The 25,016-nt window shown below is 44.8% G+C and overlaps 1 protein-coding gene across 1 annotated transcript in view; it reads right to left on the reverse strand.

The window, feature by feature from the left end:
- Nucleotides 1–25,016, reverse strand: part of CDC14B (cell division cycle 14B) — a 78,979-nt gene that overhangs the window by 1,946 nt on the left and 52,017 nt on the right. The window contains exons 10-13 of the mRNA XM_008055760.2: nucleotides 18,128–18,266; nucleotides 17,799–17,958; nucleotides 16,707–16,804; nucleotides 4,957–5,073 (exon numbers count right to left, since the gene is read on the reverse strand). Coding sequence (XP_008053951.2) covers nucleotides 4,957–5,073; nucleotides 16,707–16,804; nucleotides 17,799–17,958; nucleotides 18,128–18,266 — 514 coding nt within the window. The remainder of the gene's footprint in view (nucleotides 1–4,956; nucleotides 5,074–16,706; nucleotides 16,805–17,798; nucleotides 17,959–18,127; nucleotides 18,267–25,016) is intronic.

The following is a 25,016-nucleotide window of genomic DNA, read 5'->3' on the forward strand; positions in this document are numbered from 1 at the left end:
CACTGCACTCCAGTCTGGGCGACAGAGTGAGACTCCGACTCAAAAAAAAACAAAACAAAACGAAAAGCCACTTCCTCCTGCCATGGGGATGCTGCCGCACTGTCAGAGGCAGAGCATTCCAAGGATCATCTGGTTCCTGGAGAAGCCAGCAGAGGACTGAGTGAAGGCGTGCAGGTCAGCTGGTGAAATCCAGCGGGAAAGTCTCTGAAATTTCAAAGGGACATTAGTGTTTGAAAAGATCAGAGGGAGCTAGCATTTTACAAAGGAACACGAAGCAAGAACCTTCAGGGACTCCTCCATGGATGTGCTTTTGGAGTGAAACGAAAGCACACAGGCAATGGGACAGGCACCAGGATCTGAAGCTCCGAGGTCAAGACATAAAGTTAAAGAAATGCTACCCGCAGCACGCCTAGCAGAAGGGCTCATGAAGACAGCTATGGTTTTAGAGGTAAAGAACTGGAACACTGATCTCCCCCACGATGTGATTAAGTACAGACACCTCAAAGCCACGGATACTAGGCTGGTCTGGCATCTGGAGCAGAAAGTGACAGTTCTCAATGACGCAACATGGAATTTAAAAGTCCCTTGAACGTGGTTGTTTCCTAAAAAAATTGATGAAGTTAAATTTTTTTTTTAAATAGAGGAGACTGACTGAAAACCACAGTAGCAGCTCGTGGAAATACACACTTGGCAGAAGAGCAGGAGAGACATGAAGGGAATGCCATGCGTGAGGGCTGTGAGCCTCAGCCGAGCCTCGTGGAATGTCAACACTCATCCGAAGAGTGTGTGCTCTCCAGGGAGTGAACGTGAGAACACAGAAAACAGGCCAGTCTGATGGAACAGGGCTTACTCTTAAGGCCGGATGCAGTGGCTCAAGCCTATAATCCCAGCACTTTGGGAGGTCGAGGCAAGGGGATTGCCTGAGCCCAGGGGCTCGAGACCAGCCTGGGCAACTTGATGAGACCTCGTCTCTACAATAAATGAAACAATAAGCCAGGCGAGGCAGTGCTCGCCTGTAGTTCCAGCTACTTGGAATGCTGAGGCGAAAGGATCACCTGAGCCCAACAGGTCGAGGCTGAGGTGGCCATGAGCGTGCCGCTGCACTCCTGGGCAGCAGCGTGAGACTCCGACACAAAAAAAGACACATTAAATGGATTTAAGGCTCTAAGAGAAGTGGGGGGCAAAGAAGCCAATTCATCTCCCTCCTGAGACCTGTGGGAGAGAAGGAGAAGGGACCACCCGGACTCAGGTCTCAATGTGGCATACGGCTCACGTGGACGCACGAGGGATGCATCACCTGCCATGAGAAACATGGCAGCCATTTTTTTCTCTAACAACAAATAGTTAGGACAACACTCATCTTTTTGTCAGCTCCCCAAGTAACTGTTCTTTTGACATGTCTGTGAAAAACTCTCAAAAGCTGAAGAGCTTCTTAGTAAACCAAAAAATTAAAAAGAGGCCCAGGCACGGTGGCTCACGCCTGTAATCCCAGCACTTTGGAAGGCAGAGGAAGGAGGATTGCTTGAGCCCAGGAGTTTGAGGCTAGCCTGGGCAACAACACAGCAAGATCTGGTCTGTACAGAAAAATCAAAAAATTAGCCAGGTGTGGTGGTGTGCACCTGTAGTCCTAGCTACCCAGGAGAGGGTGAGGAGGAAGGATTTCCTGAGCCCCAGAGGTCGAGGCTGCAGTGAGCCATGATTGTGCCACCGTATTCCAGCATGTGCAACAGAGTAAGGCCCTGGCTCAGAAAAGAACAAAAAAAGGAAATCAAAAGAGCCAACTGAGTGCAGAGTGAGCTGAGGTGGAGTCTTCATCCTGGAAGCCCCTAAGAACAGAACGGAAAATGTGAACGGAAGGTCAAATTCCTATGCACCACGGAGACAAGAACGACTGAGAACATCAACCTGCAACTGAGAAGAGGAGGCTCAGGGGAACCCACGAGAAGCACACAGTGGACCGGCAGCCTGGTGCCCTGAAGAAACGGATGGAAGCACACCAGAAGAATGGCCTGCTTTTGGTACTGCGGTTTAGATAAAGGATTTCAATTCAATATTTTGGCTTTATTCAACAATCTTAGCTCATACTGTTTTTCAGATTATGCCCCAGGTATGTTAATTCTCTCATGACCCTCCAACCAAAAATGAACGAGGCTCTCTGGGTTAAGAGCTCCAGGCCAAAGTATGGCTGCCTCTGAGACCTGGCAACCGTACCTCATGGATTTGTCTTTCTTTTGAAAGCTGCAGGCAGCTAACAGTTAAGGTCAGATGAACACAGACCGAAGCCCAAGAGGCAAAGAACAAAACCAACCAAACAAACAAAAGGAAGCATGAAGAGAGGTGGTTACGTGAGCTGTGACCCCGAGCGACTCTCACAGTTGTAATCCTTTGGCTCTCCAAACCATCTCTGAAAGTTCATCTCGGAATTTAATAAGGCTTTCTGGCCTTCAGTGCTATCCACAAATCCTAGAAACTGCTTTGGGCCATTTCAACATCCAGTCCAGGTCATTCGGCCTGAGCTCTCCATGAACAGCCCCGGAGCATCGTGTCCGGGGACCTCAGGGGGGCGCTCACCACGTCTCCCGAGGAGCGCACATTTAGATCACGAGAGTGAAAAAGCAACAAGACCTAGACAGAAAAACCGAGGCAGGGCCAACCCTCCTCAAAGGAAAACAGGAAGACTTGGCAAGCTCCAGCGGGACTCCCAGACTCTACCCTCTGTAACCTAAAAGGCACAGTCCAAAAATGCAAAAAGCAGAATTATTAACAGGCAAGACACACTAGACCGTAACAGAAGCCTGAATTTCCTACAAAGTTACAAAGAGTGTCCTCAAACCTACCAAGACATTCGTTCAAGATGTAGCAAAATCGACTATCCACATCAGCAGGCTTTTTACTGGAATCTTTGACTCACCTGAAAGTGTCAACGTTAAAATATTTCCATGTCCTCCCCTTTATTATAGAAAAATGAGAAATTAAGAAAATGATAAGCCGGGCATGGTAGCGCGTGCCTGTAATTCCAGCTACTCGGAAGGCTGAGGCGGAAGGATCGCCGGAGCCCAGCAGGCCGAGGCTGCGATGGCTGGGAGCGGCCACTGCACTTCAGTCTGGATGACAGAGCGAGACTCCAACTCAAAAAAAAAAAACAAAAACAAAAGAAAAGAAAATGATAAAAAAAAGAAGAAAAAACCCAACGGTCCCAGCAACCGGAAGTGAGAACTGCAAGAATTATGGCATATTTTTTCTTTCTCTTATTTATACACCTATAAATATTTCCGTTTATGCATCTTTGTATTTCTGTACATATATAGTATGTTATACATTTACAAAATCAGAGTAATACCTCAGAGTTTTAGGTATGGCTCTTTTCACTCAGTACTTCGTGAATGCTTATCCAGGTATTAGATGTTCTTTAAAAGCATGATTCCTAATTTTTTTCAGTGCACTTTAACAATCGTTAGCCCGTTTCCTATTTCTTGCTGTTATAAACACATGATATTGTTATAATGTACCTACATCTTTGACCATTTGTCAGCATTCCTCTAATATTCTTCTCAAGTGAAATCAGAGTGAAAAAGAGTATAAATATTTGATACATTTCTAATGAAAAATTTAAAACTCTAAATTCATGAGTCAGAGCGCAACAATTCTCAAATACTCGTACTGGAGCACTGTCATGTTCTCATGTGAGTATCAGTATGTAGTGAGACTGTACAAAGAAAAGTGAATCAGCATGGAGGAAACACGGAACAATTCTGTAAAATGCAAAATACACGGAATCCCAGGTGTATCAAGGCTGCTGCGCCCTAGCTGCACACTGACGACATGCCTGTGGGCCCAGGGCCTCAAAGCTACAGGGCAGGGAAGTTAACAGAAGCCAGGGCAATTGCAGGGGGTATTTCAGAGTCTGGCTCTGATTATCTTCAGGCCACTACAGTTTGCCATGAGTGCAAAGGCAGGCCTGCAGGGTTGCCAGCACCAAGCAAAGATATACAGATATGAAAAGGGTGCCCACCCTCCACTCCTGAGACATCTACTCTCCCTTCCAAGGGGATCTATTTTCGGAATACTTCAAAATTGAGGCTGGGCATGGTGACTTACACCTGTAATCCCAGTACTTTAGGAGGCCAAGGCGAGAGGATTGCTTGAGCCCAAGGAGTTCCAGACTAGCCTGGGAAGCATAGCAAGACCTCCTCTCTACAAAATATCAAAAAATTAGTTAGGCATTGTAGCATGCGCCTGTAGTCCCAGCTACTGGAGAGGCCGAGGCAGGAGGATCACCTGAACCCAGAAACTGAGGCTGCGATGAGCCATGACGGTGCCACTGCCCTCTAGCCCGGGCACCTGTGTGAGATTCCAACTCAGAAAAAAAAGACAGAAGTGTGCCTTCACTTTACAAGAACTATCCAAAGATAACAATGAGCCCTTGACGTGGTCCCAGAACATGTCCATTTTCTTGCCAAAGCCTACACTTAATAAAGGTGGCTGGGATGAAAGTGAAGAAATCAGCACCTGTGGGTGGGACTGCGGCAAGGGGACACAGAGGCTTTGTTTGGATCCCCAAACTCACCGGAGTCACCACATGTCCACCGCCACCACATTAACTGGCAGCTAAGTCCCAACAACTATGTTGTATCTGACATACACACAAAAGGATTTCCTCCAAGGCCTGACAGACAACACTTTGGAGAGTCTTAACTTTAAAGCATTCCCATAGTGTGGCCCAGAGACCACAATTCCAGTGTCCAGAATTACTGCTGAAAAAGCAAAACAAAAGCTGACATTAAAATGGTCCAGACGTTCTTAGATGAGAAACAAGGAAAACATGCTGGCTGCATTTCCCATCACAGGGACTCTGCTTTCTCCGAACCTCATTTCCTCTCTGGAAGTAGGGTCCAAAAGGTGAAACCGGAAAACCCATGCTTGCAACTTTTCAGTAGAGTAGGATTCTTTTCTCACCTTTTAAAACTGCTTTTCCTTGAAGCAGATCTGGTGGTTCTTTTAGTAATCCCTGCACTGCCAGAAATGTTAGGGTCAGATGTTTTACAGCTCTGAACACTCGACTGAAGAATTACTCTGAAAATAGTTGGAAAAGATAAGATTATATTCACTGAAACAACTTTCAAATACTTGACAGAGATATTATTGCACTTCAGTGCAAATTATTTTATTGAGAATCGATATAATTTTTTTCCATGAACACCAAGATTCTAAAACACTTTTTTACATCGAGGCCTTTTGAAATGAAGCACCTCAGTTCCCTTTGAAGGTCACACACACAGAGATAACCAGAGTGATTTTGCTTTGGAAAACCCAAATGACCTGGCATTTTAAGCAATTCCCACACCAAAGAAATCCATCAGCCAAACAAATCTTTGTGCCCAAAGTAAAAGCAGATACTCAGGTTTCTAGTCATGAAATAAGACATCATTAAGAAACCCTAAATTCTAAAGGATAAAAATCTAAATTTAGGAAAGAGCTATACCATATTCGCTCTTCAGCGTAGTAATAAACACTAAATGAGTACTAATTTCATAACATTTCAAAACTCTAAAATACGCTCAAGCAAAATATGAGTTTTGTCTGTATTATAACTACTTACTAAATCTATGAGAACCATTAAAATGAAAGTGAAACCACTTAAATTTTGTAAAGCCTTCCTTAAACTAAACTCTAAAAATCTTAAGGAATCAGTGCTCATGAGAATAACTGCCCAGAAGACAAATACATAAATAAGAAAATAACACCCTCATAAAGAAACCAAACCAAAAACCAAAACCCAAAACCAACAAACCCTCAAATAAAAGTCCAAGCAGAATACACTGTTCATAAATAGAGGGTCCTTTGTTTTTTCCTCTTTAACTTATCATTGGGAAACAGCAGAAGATATCAAAAGATTTTTTGAACCTAATCATGACCTAATCACCTTCTAAAGACCCCACATCTTAACCCTACTGCATTGGGGATTACGTTCTTTTGTTGTTGTTTTCCTTTTGTTTTGTTTTGTTTGTTTTTGAGTTGGTGTCTCACTTCATCACCCAGGCTAAAGTGCAGTGGCAGGCTCACGGCCACCCCTGCTGGGCTCCGCAATCCTTCCACCTCAACCTTCCAAATAGCCGGAACTACAGGTGCGTGCTATCTCATTCGGCTAATTTTTTTAATTTTTATTGTGGAGACGAGGTTTTGCCAAGTTGCCCAGGCTGCTCTTGAACCCGTGAGCTCAGGCAATTCACTCGCCTCGGCCTCCCAAAGTGCTGGGATTACAGACTGATTCACTGAGTCTGTCTGGGGATTAAATTTTAACATGAGTTTTGCAGGGACACAAATATTCACACCATAGCCTCTTTTTCTCTTACATCTTTTCACAATGGAGTGTCTACAGACACAGACTTTTGACCTCACCATTTTCTTTCTTTTTTTTTTTTTTGAGTTGGAGTCTCACTCTGTCGCTCAGACTGGAGTGCAGTGGCCGCTCCCGGCCACTGCAGCCTCGACCTGCTGGGCTCCGGCGATCCTTCCGCCTCAGCCTTCCGAGTAGCCGGAATTACAGGAGCACGCTACCACGCCTGGCTTATTTTTTGATTTTATTGTAGAGATGAGGTCTCGCCAAGTTGCCCAGGCGGGTCTCGAACCCTTGGGCTCAGGCCATCCACTCACCTCAGCCTCCCAAAGGCGCGGGATTACAGGCTGAGCCACCGAGCCAGGCTTCAAAAGATTTTATAAGAAATTATTTTCTTTAAGAAAGAATCACTGTCAAACTGGACGGCATATACTTTTTTTTTTTTTTTGAGGCAGAATTTCACGCTGTTGCCCAGGCTGAAGGGCAATGGCATGATCATAGCGCACCACAACCTCGGACCTCCTGGACTCAGGTGATCCTCCCACTTCAGCCTCCCAAATAGCTGGGACTACAGGCACACGCCATCACACCCAGTTAATTTTTTGATTTTTTTTTTTGTAGAGACGAGGTCTTGCTATGTTGCCTAGGCTGGTCTTGAACTCCTAGGCTCGAGTGATCCTCCTGCCTCAGCTTCCCAAAGTGCTGGAATTACATACAGGCATGAGTCACCAAGTCTGGCTAGCTATCCCTTGTTTTTATGTATCGATTTTTTTTTATCTGAAAGAGAAAACACTCACTTAAAAGCCGCCCTCTCTCACATTCAAACTTAAAGGTGAGATGGCAAATAACGCACAAGGATCCAGCTCAAAAGAGCAAAAAGAAACCATTACAACTAATGCGCACCCTCCCTCACATGCTTGCGTATCCAACCATGCTGGCTAATAACCAAAGCCAGGGCTTCAGGAACAACCTCATCTGGTAAAGGAGAGTAAATTCTTACAAACTTAGGATGATCCGAAACAAAGCATACCCAGCACGCAGTAAACTGCTAAACTTCTCATCGCTAAAAATGCAATGAGCTTTCCAGAACCAGAGCACAGCCTGCAGTACCACTGGGTCCGTTTATGGGGGGAGCAGCTTCCTTGCGGTTCCATTTCATCCATGTAGGGTTTCTGAAAGCCCCACAAACACTAGCCTTAACCCTCACAGAGGGACACAAATCCTGGGTAAACGAGCCAACGCTTGGTTCAGCACTTACCCTACAGTGTGACCATCTGAAGACTTGAATATTCTTACAAAATGGAAAAAGCATATGTGGGCCGAGTTGTAGGATCAAAGGAGGCATCTGCTGCCCGAGTTTATGAATTCTACTCCTGAAAACAAGAAACTGTTTAAAAATTATTTCTTTCGTCGTTTCTTTAAAAATTTAAATTTTAAAAAATAGAGACGAGGTCTTGCTATGCTGTCCAGGATGGTCTTGAACTCTTGGCCTCAAGTGATCCTCCTGCCTTGGCCTCCCAAGGTGCTGGGATGACAACCATGAGCCAGCAACGCCAGACCTGAAAGTTATTTCTGATTATAGTAAGCAAGGAGGAAATATTTGTCTCTATTAAGAATTTGATTCTAGAATTCTGCATCAAGAAAACGAAACAAAAAAATGCTGATGCTTCACTGCTACTCCAAAGTTCAGGACTGGGGCTGGCATGGCCTCTCTGTTTCCCCTTCCTCGGCTCCCCACACACGGAGAAGATGAGACTCATATTGGCTTTTTCTGAAATACAGCACCTACTTCTCAAATAATCTGAGGCCACAGATGGCCACAAGTCTAGACAACAATCACAGCATAAAATCACTAATATGAGAAAAAAACCAAAACACCAGGAAATCTGAGTCCTGATTTCTCAAGTTAACTACTACTACCATGTTCAAACACTATTCAAAACAAGAAACTACTGCTAAATTAAACAGTAATTCTCAGGTTGATAGGAAATGGGCCTTATATAAAAGTATTTCTTTTTCAAGAAAATTAGTATAAATGAATGTGAGATAACAGAATAACATTTCGCAGCTAGTAATTTCTTTGGGCCTTTAAAACTAAGAGAATAATAAAAAATTTAGAATGCATCAATTACACCAGAGAAGATTCCAGTTGCTTGCACTGACAACAGAGCGGTTATCTTTTCTGTAGGCTATGCGTCAATAAAGTGGGGAGAAAAATTTTAAAAAACTTGGCAATTACACTGAGATATTTCCAGCAACAGCCTCCCAGGCAGCACCTGGTGAGGTGGCCAAGAGCAAGGGAAGTGTCCCTCTGCCACCGGGAACCTGGGGATTCACCCCCTCCTGCCTTCCAAACCCCGCCGACTGCAGGGGTCTCTCAGAGCCACTGTCAGCAGGTACTCTTCCCTCCTGTCCAGCTCTCCTGGCCACATCCTCAGCCCTGCTTACTTCCTGCCTGCACTGTAGCTCACCTTCTTCTCTGCAGCGCCTCTAAGCCCTCAGCTCTCTCGGTTTCGGATCCGGTGAAATTTGCAACTCAAGGCCCACGGCAACGCAAAACACAGGAAAACTGGGTCTCTCCCGAGATGCTTGACCACGAATGTCCAATTCCAAGACAAGAACCCACCAGAGCAACCATGCGCTGTGCACAGCGACTGTCTGCCACAGCCACTGAAAGAGCTTGCAAGGCGATGGCCCGGGGCCCCGCCACCTCCGGGGGCCTTTCCCGCCACCCGAGTCCGGCCTAGCATCTGACGCGCTGGTGGCCTCATTCTCCAGGTGTGACCGGGGATGGGAGCCTTTCCAGGAACAGCCCACCTGGTGGAGCTGCCCCACCCGCACTGTCTGCCCGCAGAGATGGAGGCTGAAAACGAGGGCACTCCCAAGTCGTGGCCTCACCACCAAAAGCCACTCGCAGAGGCAGCCACGGGGGGCTACAAAGACTCCATGTGTTCACACCACTGGAGTCATCGGACTGTGTTGCTTCTGCAACTTCCGGATGAGTTACTCAGAATAAACTGAGTAACACTCGGCGTGGGTCTAGAAATGCAATGGCAGACGTCAGTAACACCAACAGAAGAGTGCAGCCTACGTAGAATGTTGAAAAGAAAAGAGGCTGGTAGAGACCATTTTAAACTCACCCTGGGAATGAGAAGACAACTACAAAGTCCCTAGGTAATATCAGTGACAACTCACTCCGCCCATTCAGAACATCTTACGGGCTGGGCACGGTGGCTCACTCTTATAATCTCAGTACTTTGGGAGGCAGAGGTGAGAGGACTCCCTGGGCCCAGGGGTTTGAGCCCAACCTGGGTAGCCTGGCAAGACCTCACCTCTACAATAAAATAAAAAAATTAGACCAGCGTGGTGGTGCACACCTCTAGTTCCAACTACTTGAAAAACTGAGGTAGAAGGATCACCTAAGCCCAACAGGCTGAGGCTGCAGTGGCCGTGAGCATGCACTCCAGCCTGGGTGACAGAGTGAGACTCTGGCTCAAAAACCAAAGAATTAGCAGGCACACACCTTAGTCCCAGCTACTTGTAAGGTTGAGGTGGGACAATTGCTTGTGCCCCGAAGCCCGAGGCTATGGTGAGCTGTAAACAGGCCACCATGCCAGCCTGGGCAACAGAGTGAGACTCCCAACTCAAAACAAAATAAAACAACAATAAAAAACCCAACTTACCTGGGGAATGAGAATACAACCACAAAGTGCCTAAGTATTATAAACAACTCACTCCACCCATTCAGAAGGCCTTTACCATGTGGAATAGTTCAAAAATAAATCTCTGTTATGTACGATGCCCTTGAGAGTCAGAATATATGAACACCAAAGCTTCCTAAGAGAAATAAAGGGGGAAAAAACACCTAAAAGGTTCATCCACCTCAGAAATACAGCACATCTGAACATTCCATAAGTTTATATGAATAAGATGTTCAAGAAAATGCCATAAACAAGAACATGTTAATCAGGCTTTCCTTAATTTCGAAAAGAGTGGAATCTGCTTGATTTTTAAATTTCTCAGAGTCATCTGAAAACATTCAATGAAACCACCAAGTACCAGAGTTGGCTGCAATGGAATTTTACTTTGGAAAAATCTTGGAAGGAACTTTTGTATTATTTTATTACTTCCGAATCAAGCAAAGACAAGAGAAGAAATTCTTAAAATACAAGTTAAAGAGAAAGTTTGAGAGAAGGAAGAATGTAGCCCAGACATAAAAGGGTGGTGGTGGTCCACCCAGTGGCACAGGACACACCCGCCCTTAGGGATCTACATCTAAACCATACTGTTCCCTAGGTGGCTTCTTGCCACATTTGCTGCAGAAAAGAAGCCTCTTCACTGTTCAGGTCATCATTTCAAGGATGCAAGAGAATAAAAACGTGCACGTTAACCTCATAAAGACATCCTGGTTATTTCGAGGAAAGGAGACAAGTAGGAGTCAGTGCCTCTCATAAGGAAACACCCAAACCTAACCAGGCAGCCTCTGCTCTGCCTTCCTACTTTCACTCAACATCAAGTTTTGAAAATGGTACTTACTGTATTCCCTAAGGAGGAGGAAATGCAGTGAGACAGAGTAGGAAATTCTACATACTAAAGAGAGACCAATAGGAGCTGAGGTGAGATGGCAGGTTCAGAAGCTCAACCCAGGACGAGACCGTCACCAGACCTCCAGGCTACAAAATTAAATCTTTACCGAAAGGAGAACAGAGGGAAAAATTCTTCTCTGCTAGACCAGAAAGGACACATTCAAGACATAGAAGACGAGAGGGAATGTGACTGGAAGGAAATCACCCCAATCATCCCAAGCTAACTGAACACTCTCAATAAGGAAGAGAAACTATTTTGGGGTCTTATCAATCGCTAGTTCGAAATATCTGTTAAGACTAAGCACAACTTAAAAACAAGATGCGTTATTTTTAATATCCCAACTACGAAAGGAAGAGTAAAGCCCTTCCTTCCCACCACCGTCCCGTTAATCGAAAAGATTCAGAAAAAGAACCTTTGAGAATAGGCAAACCAACAAAGCCAGGCGTCGGCAAGGGTGAAAAAACATGCACTGTGAGAACCATACCAGGCACCCGAAGTGAGCGAAGCAGTGAAGTGGAAGGGGACACTTACACAGCAGCTTTCTGCCAGGGGGTCCTGATGGCTACTGTGTTCTGAAACCATCGAGACAGAATAGCAGGATGGGAAGAATGTAGTCACAGACAATCCACCAGATGGCAACACTACACAGTGCAGAGGCCAGCACAGCTAGGGGACATCTGGAAAGGGACGAAGGGGAAAGAACAGGCGTTCAAATTGGGACCCCAAACAAATAACAAGATCGGTCAATCAATCAATCAATCAGTCAAGCTGCACGTGCATTTTAGACACCCTAAAGGCCCAGAACAGCAACTGGGTTGAAAAGGGGTGGGAAGCAGGGGGAAGTCTTGCCATTTTACGCTGGAGGCAGAAAAAAGGCCACCTTCAGTTTAAACAGGTCTGATACTTTGGGGTGAAAAGGCTACACTTCATCTCTAGTTGGGTAACTGCCCCTCGCTGGGACAAATGCCCCATGGCATTCACTCCATGATACTGAAATCGGCCATGGATAAAATGATTGGAACTCTTTAAAAAGCACAAGGTATGCACACACAGAAAACTAAACCAGACACAGGGGAAAAGGAAGCTAAGCTCAACAGCCAAAAGCAAAAAAGCAAAAACCCAGACTAATGAACAAGATCACAGGAGGCACAATTCTAAATGAACATGGTGCAGCAGAACTGGTCTCATTTCAACGGAGTCCTAATACACTCCTGTGGCATCAGAGGTGGGCGGGCCTGCACTCGATGACAGAAGCAGACCCAACCCTGGCAACACGGAATGAGCAGAACTACACAGATGTATCCATGCTGTACAGCTCTCGGCTGTCTTCCTCACTCATTTCCTTATGCACGACAACATGGCTTTCAGCCTGGTGGTTCTTAATCCACTGGGCTGGGTTCTAGCAATGAGGAAAAAACCTCCTTCCATTTGGAAGGATAGTAGCTCCTTCCAAAGAATCATCTGGACACATCTGTGACCACATACGAAAGACTCCATGAAGCACTTGCTGCATGCTGAGTACCAGGCTGGATCAAGCTGGAAATGACTAACTGCGTTCTCTACGTCATTTTTACTGTTGACCTCACCATTGTCACTGTTAAAAGCTACCTGCCAGGTGACCTTCATGGTACAGAGGAATTATATTGAAGGGTAGATGTGAAATAAAACCTAACCTCATCCTGCAAGTTAGATATACACCATCTCACTCAATGTCCTGCAAAGCCCCAAATCTACTAATACATATGTGAAGACCACAGAGGCTTAATACTTTAATGGAGCAGACGAAATGGCCTCGGAACACTACAGAACTCGTTCTTGACTCACCTGAACCTTCATTTTCAGTTCCTGACTGAACTGTTATCTTAAAGGCCTGAATATTCAGTGTCTGCATTTATAGATTTTTATTTGTTTCTCTAGTAAAGCTCACAACATAAGAATCATTTTCCCTTGCTGACACGACACTGCCCTGTTCAGGGGACTTCAGGGATTTTCCGGGCTAATTACTTCTGTTTTTACTTGACACCCGTGTAGAATGCAATGCCACTCTTCATGCATGCATCCCATCACTTAACCCTAACAAGCCTAGCAGACATGACCAGTGCGCAGAGAGACAGGTGGCATGGCTTAAATTATAAACCTCCCAAGCCTATGTTACCACCGATGCTATACTTGCCATCAAGTTCAAAAGATCAGATCAGTGTCACGGTGCTACGTGGCTTACTATCTTCATGGTCGTCAGAATCAAGTCAGCTCTCTAAACAAATGGCTATTTTACAATTTCTAAACACATTAACTCTCCACAGGTAGTGACCATTCATAGAAGAGAAGCCAAACACTGGAATCATATTTCATGGACTATAACTTTTTTTTTTTTGAGCTGGAGTCTCACTCTTACCCAGGCTGGAGTGCAGTGGTACACTCACGGCCACCCCAGCATCCATCTGCGGGGCTCTGGTGATCCTTCTGCCTCAGCCTTCCAAGTAGTAGGAACAACAGGCACGCGCTACCATGCCCGGCTAATTTTTTATTTATTGTAGAGATGAGGTGTTGCCAAGTTGCCGGGGGCTGGTCTCGAACCTGCGGGCTCAGGCAATCCTCTTGCTTCAGCCTCGCAAAGTGCTGGGATTACAGGCTAAATCACCGAGCCTGGCCTATAACTTTCTAATAATACTCACTGGGTTTGAGATCAGCTAGGCAACATAGTGAGACCTCGTCTCTACAAAAAAAATTTTAAAATTAGCCAGATATAATGGTGTGCACCCGTCATCCCAGCTACTCGGGAGGCTGAGGTAGGAGGATCGCTTGAGCCCAGGAGGTTGAGGCCGTGGTGAGCCTTGACCGTACCACTGCACTCCAGCTTGGGCGACCGAGTGCAACCTCGACTCAAAACAAACAAAAAATCTCAATGACTTTTCTTCTTGTAAGTACTGTCTTTGTAAGACTAAGTACCAATATTGAAACACGGTAATATAAGAGTCAAAATCAGGAGGCAGGAGCTGAGTTTGTACTTTCCAACCTAAGCTGCTAGGAAACACTGCCTCCCGAGGGACTTTCATTTCTAAAATGACAACAAAGACTTGGAGGGAGGAGGAGCTAACAAAAATTCAGTAGAAGAGGAGGAAGGGGGTTTTGTCCCAAATCATCTAAAAGCTCTGCCCTTGTGGGTCTTCACGGTAATTAAGAGCTTAGAAAAACTCCAGCACGTTGCTTTCTTCTTTAAAAGTGTGGCCTAAAAGTTTGTTAATTGTGTCTGTGGGGTTATCCTATTGATTTCAGGATTACAATTACAAAAGAGAATTCTGAATTAACTCTTTTCCTCTTTCTTTTTTAAACAACTTTTACCATTTTGTTTGATTTTAACTTTGCTTCAGTTAAACTGGATTTCAGTTAAACAAGATTTTAACTTGGCTGTAAATGATGACACAGAAGGCAGGTCTTTCCTAAAGTTTCAGTCATCATAATTCCATTGGACTTCTATCCCAGGGAACCTACCATATCCTGGGGAAAGGGTCACAATGGTTCCAACAATATGAAGCTGCTGCTTTTGTGGAAGGAAGATATTTAAACTTGTGATCTTCATTTGTTGTTTCCTTTCTCATTACCATAAACCTATCACCTCAGCTATGAAGGAGAATTTTACAGTCTCAACTTTTCTAGAAAAGAGTGTCAACTGATTTGAACTCTTCAGAAACAAATTTAGGAGGGAAACAGACTCACAGGGTGACTAATGGAAATCTCCTCTAAGTCCTGTTTAACAAGAACTTTTAACTGAGCAGAAGTTGCATCCCCTAACTCGCGACTTGACTTATGAACAAAAGGCACAAGATGGCCAGGCATGGTGGCTCATGCCTATAATCTCAGCCTCTGGGAGACCAAGGTGAGAGGATTGCTTGAGCCTGGGAGTTTGAGACCAGCCCGAGTGACTCAGCAAGACCAAGACCTCGCCTCTACAAAAAATATTTTAAAATTACCTGGGCATGGTGGTGAGCCCCTGTAGTCCCAGCTACTGGGGAGGTTGAGGCAGAAGGACTGCCTGAGGCCAGGAGGTTGAGGCTGCGGTGAGCCGTGATTGTGCCAGTACATTCCAACCTGAGTGACAGTGAGACCGCGACTCAAAAAAATAAAAACAAAAACCACCAAACCAAAAAAGCCTGGGCACAGATGAAAGCTATTTTTTGTAGAGATGAGGTCTCACCAAGTTGCCCAGACTGGTCTCGAACCTGTGGGCTCAGGCAATCCTCTTACCTCAGCCTTCTAAAGCGCTGGGATTACAGGCGTGAGCCACTGTGCCCAGTTAGATGAAAACTTTTAAGGAAATTAAAAACAAAATGGCTCTAGAGTTAAATAAATGACACAAAAGGCACCGTTCTTAAAGCAGACTAGTTGACGAGAGTACCATGAAGCTGCAAAAAGAATGCTTAATAAATGCCTGTAATCAAAACCAATGCCTGACATTCAAAAGGCAACGCATATTGGAAAATTTGATTCTTTGCTTCAGGGTTTTTTTTTTTTTGAGTTGGAGTCTCACTCCATCACCCAGACTGGAGTGCAGTGGCTGCTCCGGGCCACCGCAGCCTCGGCCTGCTGGGCACCGGCGATCCTTCTGCCTCAGCCTTCCGAGCAGCCAGAACTACAGGCACACACTACCACGCCCAGCTGATTTTTTGATTTATTGTAGAGATGAGGTCTCGCCAAGTTGCCCAGGCGGGTCTCGAACCCGCCGGCTCAGGCAATCCACTCACCTCAGCCTCCCAAAGCGCTGGGATTACAGGCTGAGCCACCGAGCCCGGCTTGCTTCAGGTTCTTTAAAAACCTTCCAGGATAGCAACCCATGACGACACATCCCTCGTGTGTAATTCTACTTCAGAATTTTGTGATTATGAAGACATACCAAGGGAGAATCACTTTTAATGAAAAAGAAAGCTGCTCTCTGCCAATATAAATGACTTATTATGTCATCAGCTCCTTACCATATTACAAGATACTCCCTGATTAAAATGACCTAGCTCCATCACCCTCCTAAAAAAAGGTGGCTGGAAATCTGATGCCCACAATGAAAAGGGAAGTAACTAGAAGGAAGAAATCAATCCAGCGGCACAAGTGGGAGCACCTACCAAAAACAGCCTAGAAAAAGTACAATGGGCACGTGTTTTGAGTCTACATATTTGCCTCACAATCTGGGACAGCCCATACGGCTGAATCCAAACTAACACACGATCACAAGAAAGTACATGTGGCCATTTATATACTCGGTAAACATAACATTTCTTATTCTCAAGTCAAACCTTCTTCTATAATGTGAAAATAATCCCCAAACAAGGAAAAAGCCCATGAAATATAGTTTAGACCAGTTCACTGTTGTCCCCCAAAACAATACGACATTAAGCTACCATGTCACAAATGACTCAATTCCACCACGTCAAAACAAATGATCTGCACTGTCTGTGACAGTTTAATAACTGTAGACAAGTCTGCTGTCCTGGGCTTTACACTGTAGTCACTATGTTAAGGATGTCTGTGCTGATTACCCGTGGAGAAAAAGCATTTCTAATGTTGTCTTCCCACCTATAAAGGCTCATGAGGTGACAACAGCGGGCGAAGATAAGCCAAGGACAGTGGGGCACTTCCGAGGTCGGCACCCTAGGTTTTAAATAACACAATCGTTTCAAAGTGGCAAAATGGACTTGTGCCTACGGAGAAAAATGTATAAAAGAAACCGCTCACAAAGGACCCCATCTACATATTAAACAGCATCAGCTACAGCAAAGGAACCAAGACTCACGTGAGGGGAATAGCGTTGGCTTTTGATTGTCTTCTGCTTTTCAGGGCCCGAAGTCTGTCACCTTGTGTCACTCCATTGATTTCGTCATCATCACTGTACTGTATAAGTAAAACAACACTGAGCTAATGATTTAAGTTGCACGCACTAATGCAGAACAGCACAGCAGCTACTTATCCACGTAAGCACATACATACAGACCCTTCAAATCCTGGCGAACTCTATAATGTTTTTTTCCTTTCAAAAATCAAGTTACAGGTCATATTTCAAGACCGCCAAAGCTGGATTTCAGAGAACCAGAACCCAGTTGTACTTTCATCATGAAACATAGTGACAGCGAAGAGGTATGCTGGCCTTTCAATTCTGAAAAAACACTCTTTAAAATTTCACAACCGAGTTGTGCACGGTAGCTCACAGCTGTAATCCCAGCACTTTGGGAGGCAGAGATGGGAGGACAGCTCGAGCCCAGGAGTCGGGGACCAGTCTAGGCAACATAGCAGACCCGACCTCTACAAAAAAAATCAAAAACATTAGCCAGGTGTGATAGCATGTACCTGTAGTCCCAGCTACTTGAAATACTAAGGCAGAAGGATTGTTTGAATTTAGGAGGCTGTGGTGAGCCATGATCATGCCATTACACTACAGCTGGGTAACAGAGTGAGACTCCCAACTCAAAAAAATAAAAAAATTCACAATCCACTTACCATCACTCATTAGTACCACCACCCCCTAAGCCCTTGGTTCTGTAAAAGTTCTCCATCTGAGAACAACTGGTTCCCTAAATCGGCTATCACTAAACAGGGAGAGGGGTGAGGGCAAGAAAGCAACTAAATCCGCCGAGAGCTCACTTCCCAGTCCTCTTTTGCCCATCCGTACCTAGTAAGTAAAGAAAACTTCAGTTTTATGGACACACAAACTTATGTTATTTTCAGTAAAAAGGTCTTAGAGAGGGTTATAAATATAATATAAAAACCTGTGTGACGATCATCCCTCAGAAGGTACTTTATTACTTTTAACTACATTTTTCTCCATGCCCCGAGAGGTCTCAACAGCAGCCAAAGCAGTAACAACAGCATGACCGGATGGTGTGATTACCGGTTCGGGTTCCTGCTGGTCCTGATTCTCCACCCCATGTATCGAAATGTCATCAACACCAGAGAGGAGTTTGGAGAAGGCCGCTCCGTGCTGTCCATTCTCCTGCCCTCTTAACTTCTGACGGAAATAGTCACCTTCCAGCCAGAGGCTTGTTTGCTTCCTAGAGCATTTAAATAACATCAAAAAAACTGCTTTCCAGGAGGACATACAAACAACTTCTTTCTACCAGACTATCTGTTGTTCCTGGAGACTACGAAAAACTCCACTGCCCATCAGTTTCCAGACCCACATGTTCCCCGTGGACTCACAGCAGCTTTCTGTCTACTTACATCACCAAAAATTGTTGCTGAGGTCCAATCACTGAGCCTGGCCTGCAGATCCTGACCCACGCAATGGTCTCTGCTGCTGTCATCCTATAATGCTTCATGATGTAGCAGGCGATCAGAGTGCCCGTGCGACCGAGGCCAGCTAGGAAAAGAAACACAGCAATGAAATCTAGGCTCACGTACACCAGGATTTTGTTGAGCAGTTTTTAAAGGCTTCCCTTTGTTCTGCTTCTCTCAACAGTGGTTCTCAAGGCTGGCTACATGCTGGAATCGCCCGGGGAGTTTTAAAAAGTACTGAGGTGAGCCATACAGTGACTCACAGTACCTCCTGTAGCTCACACTTGTATTCCCAGTACTTTAGGAGGCCAAGGCAGAAGGACTGCTTGAGGCCAGGAGTTCGAGACCAACCTGGGCAACATGGTGAGACCCCCCTCATCTCTATAAAAAAATTGTTTTTAATTAGCCAGGTGTGGTGGTGTAACATCTATAGTCCCAGCTACTCAGGAGGCTGAGATGGGAAAACTGCTTGAGCCCAAAAATTCGAGGTTGCAGTGAGTTATGCTTGTACCACTGCATTCCAGCCTGGGCAACATAGCAAGGCCCCACTCAAAAATGTGTGTGTGTGTGTGTGTGTGTGTGTGCGTGCGCACATCCAGAACTCAGATTTAATTGGTATGCACTCTGGATACAGAGACTTCTAAAATCCCTCATATGGCTCTATGCGTAGCCAAGGTATTTTGGAAAGATGGTACCACCGCCTTTCCAAAAACAAAGGCTTGAAATCTTGCACTTACTCCCAGATCCAACAGAATTACCTTCTGTATGGTTATACCCATTCTCATGTGCAATTTTTTTTTAACCCTATTGGTGCTGTCCTCCTTTCCTCTTATCGAGACTATTATCATTACCACCTATAGATGAGCAATCTTAGGCATCAGTTTGGAGGAGGTTTTTAGAAGAGACTACTGTTTAGATTGGTGAGCTTTCAGGAGAACACTGCCCTCCATGACGTGGGTGGGCCTTATTCAATCAGCTGAGAGCCTAAACAGGACAAAGACAGGCTTTCTCTGAGCAAGATGAAATTCTCCAGCAGACTGCCTCAGACCTCATCTGTACTGTCAGCTCTGCTGAGTCTCCAGCAGCCCACACTACATATCTTGAACTCACTAGGATCCGTATTTGCATGAGCCAATCCTTCTTAATAAATGTCCTATATATTGCTGGGTGTGGTGGCTCATGCCTCTAAGCCCAGCACTTTGGGACGTGGAGGTAAGAGGACTGCCTAAGTCCAGGGGTTCCAGACCAGCCTGGGCAACTTGCTGAGACCTCGTCTCTACAACAAATTAAAAAATTAGCCAGGCGTGGGGGCATGCATCCCTACTTTCAGCTACTTGGAAGGTTGAGGCAGGATTGCCTGAGCCCAGCAGGTTGAGGTTGCAGTGGCCATGATTGTGCCACTGCACTCCAGCCTGTGCGCCACAGAGTAAGACCCCGACTTAAAAAAACACAAAAAGTCCCTTATGCTTACATGCATCTTCTTGGTTTTAACTGGAGAATCCTCACTACCACAGATTTGGATAATAAAGCTGGGTTCCGCTGTAACAAATCCTTAAAAGTGGAGAAGTCTCTTTGGAATTGGAATTGCAGAGGCTTGAAGAGACTTCATGCACACAACAGAAAAAGCCTAGATGGCCTTGAAGGGACTGCTGGCAGGAATATGGACACTAAAGGTGATTCTGGCGCAATCTTGGATGGAAATGAGAGACCAGTCACTGGAAACTGGAGGAAAGGCCATCTTTGTTATAAAGTGGCAAAGAAACTGACTGCACCGTGTCCTATATTTTGTGGAAGGCAGAATTTGTGAGTGACAACCTTGGATATTTGGCAAAGGAGATTTGTGAGAAAAGTGTGGAAGGTACCACCTGGTTTCTCTTTAGTGACGGCAAACGCAAAAGGAGAGAAAGGAATGAAGGAGGAATTGTTAAGCAAACCAGAAACTAAAGACCTAGAAAACTCAGCCTATACACACTCTAACAAATGAGAACGCAATCCCTGGAGAGAACATCAAAGATATGGCAATCACTCCAGAGAGACATTACCCACGGATTTAAGCCGCCATCTCAGCAGAAGCCAGGAACGGAGGGAGGATTATGGCAGAAAAGACACTGCCACTTTGGACTAAAGAGAACAGGCATGAAATAAATCAGGGAAGGCTGTCAGACTTCTGGCAGTAGAGCTATTGGAGAGAAACAGGTTTCGCCTTACAAGAAAAGGACGAATGACCACAGGGACAACTCAGAGATCCACGGGCTGCCACTGCCAGCGAGACACAGAGCCAGGGGACAGAGTTGTCAAGTCATCAATTTCAGAGTGAGGACAAGGCTGTCTACTCCTCAGCTGACAGGGTGGAGCCACCTCCGCTTCCCCTAACCATGGCCTCAGGGGCAAAGCCACCACCCAAGGGGTCCTGGAGGGCAGCACACCAAGCCAAAGAAGAGAATTCTCTGCCTGAACACCTAATGGCGTTTGTCTTGCTATGTTTTGGACTTGTCTGAAAGCCCTGAGGCTCTTCTCGCTGATTTCTCCCTTTCGGAATGGGAATGTCTTTCCTATGCCTGTCCCACCACTGTGTCCTGGAAGCACATCAACTAGTCTGGTCTCACAGGCTCACAACTGAGGAGGCATTTTGCCTCGGGTGGATCACACCTCAAGCCTCACCTACACTGATTTACATGATTTAGACGTGATTCTGAACTTGGAGTTGATGCTAGAATAAATGGAGACTTTCAGAGCTGTTGCGATGTGGTGAATGCTTTTCAGTGTGACAAGGACACAGATTTGGGAGACCAGAGAGCAGAAGATTATAGACAGAATTGTGTCCCCCAACCCAATCCCTATGTTCGTATTCTAACTCCCAGTGTGACTATTTGGAGACAGAGCCTTTAATGGGGGAAATAAGTTATAAAGATGGGGCCCTAATCCAAGGGAACTGATGTCCCTCTAAGAAAAGGAAGAGACACCAAAGTAAATGCACACAGAGGACAAACCACGTGAGGACACAGAGAACACAACTATCTGTAAGCTGGGAAGAAAGGCTTCACCAGAAAATAACCTTGCCAGTCCTTTAATCTTGGACTTCTTGCCTCCAGAACTGTGAGAAAATTAATTTCTGTTGTTTAAGCCACCCAGTCTGTGGCACGCCTCAGCAGATTAATATTCCTCCTAATGAATCTCAATTTTCACTGCATAATCCAATTTTCACACTGTCATCATTTTTCTTCCCCAAAACAAAGATCTAATCATATCAAATCCTCTTTAGGCTTTCGATTGGTCATCTGTCTATTTCAGGGTTTCTCAGCCTCTGCAGCATTAACATTTGGTGCTGAACAGTTATCTGCTATGGGGGCTGGCCTGTGAACTGCAGAATATCCAGAGGCACCCCTGACCTCTACTCCACCTACTGGGTGCCAGTAGTACCCCTGCCAATTTGTAAAAACCAAAAATGTCTCCAGACATTTGCCATGTGTCCCCTGATAGGACGGAAGCACCCTGGCTGAGTAACTTCAACTGCTGATTATAACCAAAAAACAAACAAAGACAAAAAACAAACCACTGTTGGATTCTCTTAATTATTTTTTAAAACTGGGGTGAAATACACATAAAATTTGCCATTTCTTCCCATGTGATTTTCCTGATTTCATTGAGTTGTCTAAGTTCTCTTAATTCACTGAGCATCTTGAAGAACATCATCTCAAATTCTATCTCAGGTAACACAGAGACCTGCATTTCTTTAGGACTGTTTTCTAGAAATCATTTTAACCATATTTACATGTATAGTTCAGTAGCATTAAGTACATCTACACCAATGTGCAACCATTACTGCCATGTATCTCCAGAATATATTTTCTCTTGCAAAACTGAAGCTCTGTACCCAATAAAAACTCTCAATCCCTGCCCCTCCACAGTTCATGGCAACCCACCATTCCACTTTCTCTTACTATGTATAAATCCGAATACCTTGAGTACATCATGAGTGGATTCATATAATATCTGTCCTTATCTGGCTAGTAGACTTCACCTAGCTTAACAGCTTCATATATCATCCACGTTGCAGCAGCATGCATTAGAATTTTCTTCATTTTTAAGGTTGTATAATATTCTGCTGTGGGTATATACAGTGCATTCTGTTTATCCATTACCACTGACGAACGCCTGCGTTGCTTCCACAGTTGGCTGCTAGGAATAATGCCGCCATAAACATGGGTGTCCCAGTATCTGCTCATAGCTCCGTTGTCAGTTCTTCTGGGGCACATACTCACAAGTGGAACTGCTGACAGCTATGTTTTTAAGTTTTTGAGGCACTGGCACACTGTTTTCTATAACAGCTGTACCATTTTATAATCCCACCAGCAGTATACAAGGGTTCTAACTTTTCTACATCCTTGCCAACACTTGTTATTTTCAGGTGAGGTTCTAAAAACTGGTAAAAGTCATCCAAACAGGTATGAAGTGGCAGTCAGGTAACTCATTATGGTTGGGCTTGCTTTTCCCCAATTTTTAGTGATGTTGAGCAACTTTTTCCTGTGCCTGTTGGCCACTTTTATATTTTCACTCAGTTGCCCAGGCTGGAAGGCAGGGGTGCGATCATAGCTCACTGCAGCCTTGAATGCTTGGTCTCAAGTGACTCTCCCACCTCAGCCTCCAGAGTAGCTAGGACTATAGGCATAGGGTTTTTTTGCATGGGATGTTTAGGGTTTTTTACATATAAATTATATCAAGTGCAGACAGAGATGATCTGCTTCACTTCAATTTTGACATGTCCAACTAAATTTTTTTTTTTTTTTTTTTGAGTTGAAGTCTCACTCTGCCAACCAAGCTGGAGTACAGTGGCATGCTGCTCACAGCCACTGCAGCCTTGACCTGCTGGGCTTAGGTGATCCTTCCACCACAGTCTTCCAAGTAGCTGAAACTATAGGCACATGCTACCACACCCAGCTTATTTTTTGATTTATTGTAGAGACGAGGTCTCACCAAGTTGCCCAGGCTGGTCTCGAACTCCTGGGCGCTCAGGCAATCCTTTCGCCTTGGCCTCCCAAAGTGCTGGGATTACAGGTTGAGCCACTGCACCCAGCCTCCAGCTAATTTTAAAATTTTTTTGTAGAGACAGTAACTCACTCAATTGCTTGCCCAGTCTCATCTTGAACACCTGGGCTCAAGCGATTCCTCCTCCCTCACATTGGCCTCCCAGAGTGCTGCGATTATAGGCACCATGCCTAGCCTTAAATTTCTAGCTAGTCCAATGTGTCTATTCTTTTCATCTGTGCCACTGGTATTATATTACTGCCAGATCTACTGTCATGAAATTTTCCCCCATGTTTTCTTCTGAGTTTTGTGGTTTTAAATCTTACATTTAGGTCTCTGATCCATTTTGAACTAGTTTTTATATGTGGGGTTATGTAAGGGTTCAACATCATTCTTTTACATGTGTATATCAAGTTGGCCCACCCAGCACCATTTGGTGAAACGACTGTCCTTCCCCGACTGAGTGGTTTTGCTATCCTTCTCTGACCATATACACAAGGATTTACTTCTATCTCCTTCATCTATTTGCCTTTCTTTATGCCACTACCACACTGTCTTAATTGATGTGGCTCTGTACTAAGTTTTGAAATCAGCAAGTATGAGTTTACCACCTTGTTCTTTTTTTTTTGAGTTGGAGTCTTACTCTGTCACCCCGACTGGAGTGCAGTGGCCGCTCCCGGCCACCGCAGCCTCGACCTGCTGGGCTCCGGCGATCCTTCCGCCTCAGCCTTCCGAGTAGCTGGAACTATAGGCGCGTGCTACCACGCCCGGCTCATTCTGATTTATTGTAGAGATGAGGTCTTGCCAAGTTCCACAGGCGGGTCTCGAACCCACGGACTCAGGCAATCCATTCACCTCAGCCTCCCAAAGGCGCAGGATTACAGGTTGAGCCACCGAGCCCTGTTCTTTTTTTTCCAAGACGGTTTTAGTTATTTGGCATCTCTTGAGATTCCGAAAGGACTTTAGGATGATTTTTCTATGTCTGCCAAAAACACTGGGATTTTGATAGAGTTAGCATTGAATCTGTACATCCCTTTGGATAGTCCTGACATGTTAATATTAAGTGATTCGATCCATGACCACTGTCTTTGGTCTTTCCATTTATTTATGTTTTCTATACTTTCTCTCAAAAAAAAACCACTTTTTTTTTTTTTGAGTCGGAGTTTCACTCTGTCACCTAGGCTGAAGTACAGTGGCATGCTCACGGCCACTGCAGCTTCGTCCTGCTGGGCTCAGGCGATCCTTCCACCTCAGCCTTCCAAGTAGGTGGAACTACAGGCATGCACCACCACACCCAGCTAAATTATTATTTTTTTAATTGTAGAGACGAGGTCTCGCCATGTTACCCAGGATGGTCTCGAGCCCGTGGGCTCAGGCAATCCTCTCACCTCAGCCTCCCAAAGTGCTGGGATTATAGGTGTGAGCCACCATGCCCAGCATCTCAAAAACAGTTTAAAAAACAAAAATGTTTTACTTTCTCAAAAGTCTTTCATATCCTTGGTTAATTCCTAAGTATTTTATTTTTCTTGATGCTAATGTAAATGGAATTTTTTCTTAATTTCTTTTATAAGTTATTCCTTGTTAGGGCACAGAAACACAACTGATTTTTTTCCTGTTGACTTTGTATTCTGGTACTTTGCTAAATTCATTTATTAGTTCTAACAGGGTTTTTTTGTGTGTGTGTTGAGACCTTTAGGGTTTTCTACATATAAATCATATCATCTGCAAACAAAGATAATTAACTTTTTCCTTTTCAATTTTGACATATTTTATTTCATTTTTTTAATTACTCTGGCTACAACTTCTGATA

This window comes from Carlito syrichta, unplaced genomic scaffold (genome assembly GCF_000164805.1).
Source record: "Carlito syrichta isolate Samal-C Ts95f unplaced genomic scaffold, Tarsius_syrichta-2.0.1 Scaffold301951, whole genome shotgun sequence".
In the NCBI taxonomy this organism is placed as follows: domain Eukaryota; kingdom Metazoa; phylum Chordata; class Mammalia; order Primates; family Tarsiidae; genus Carlito; species Carlito syrichta.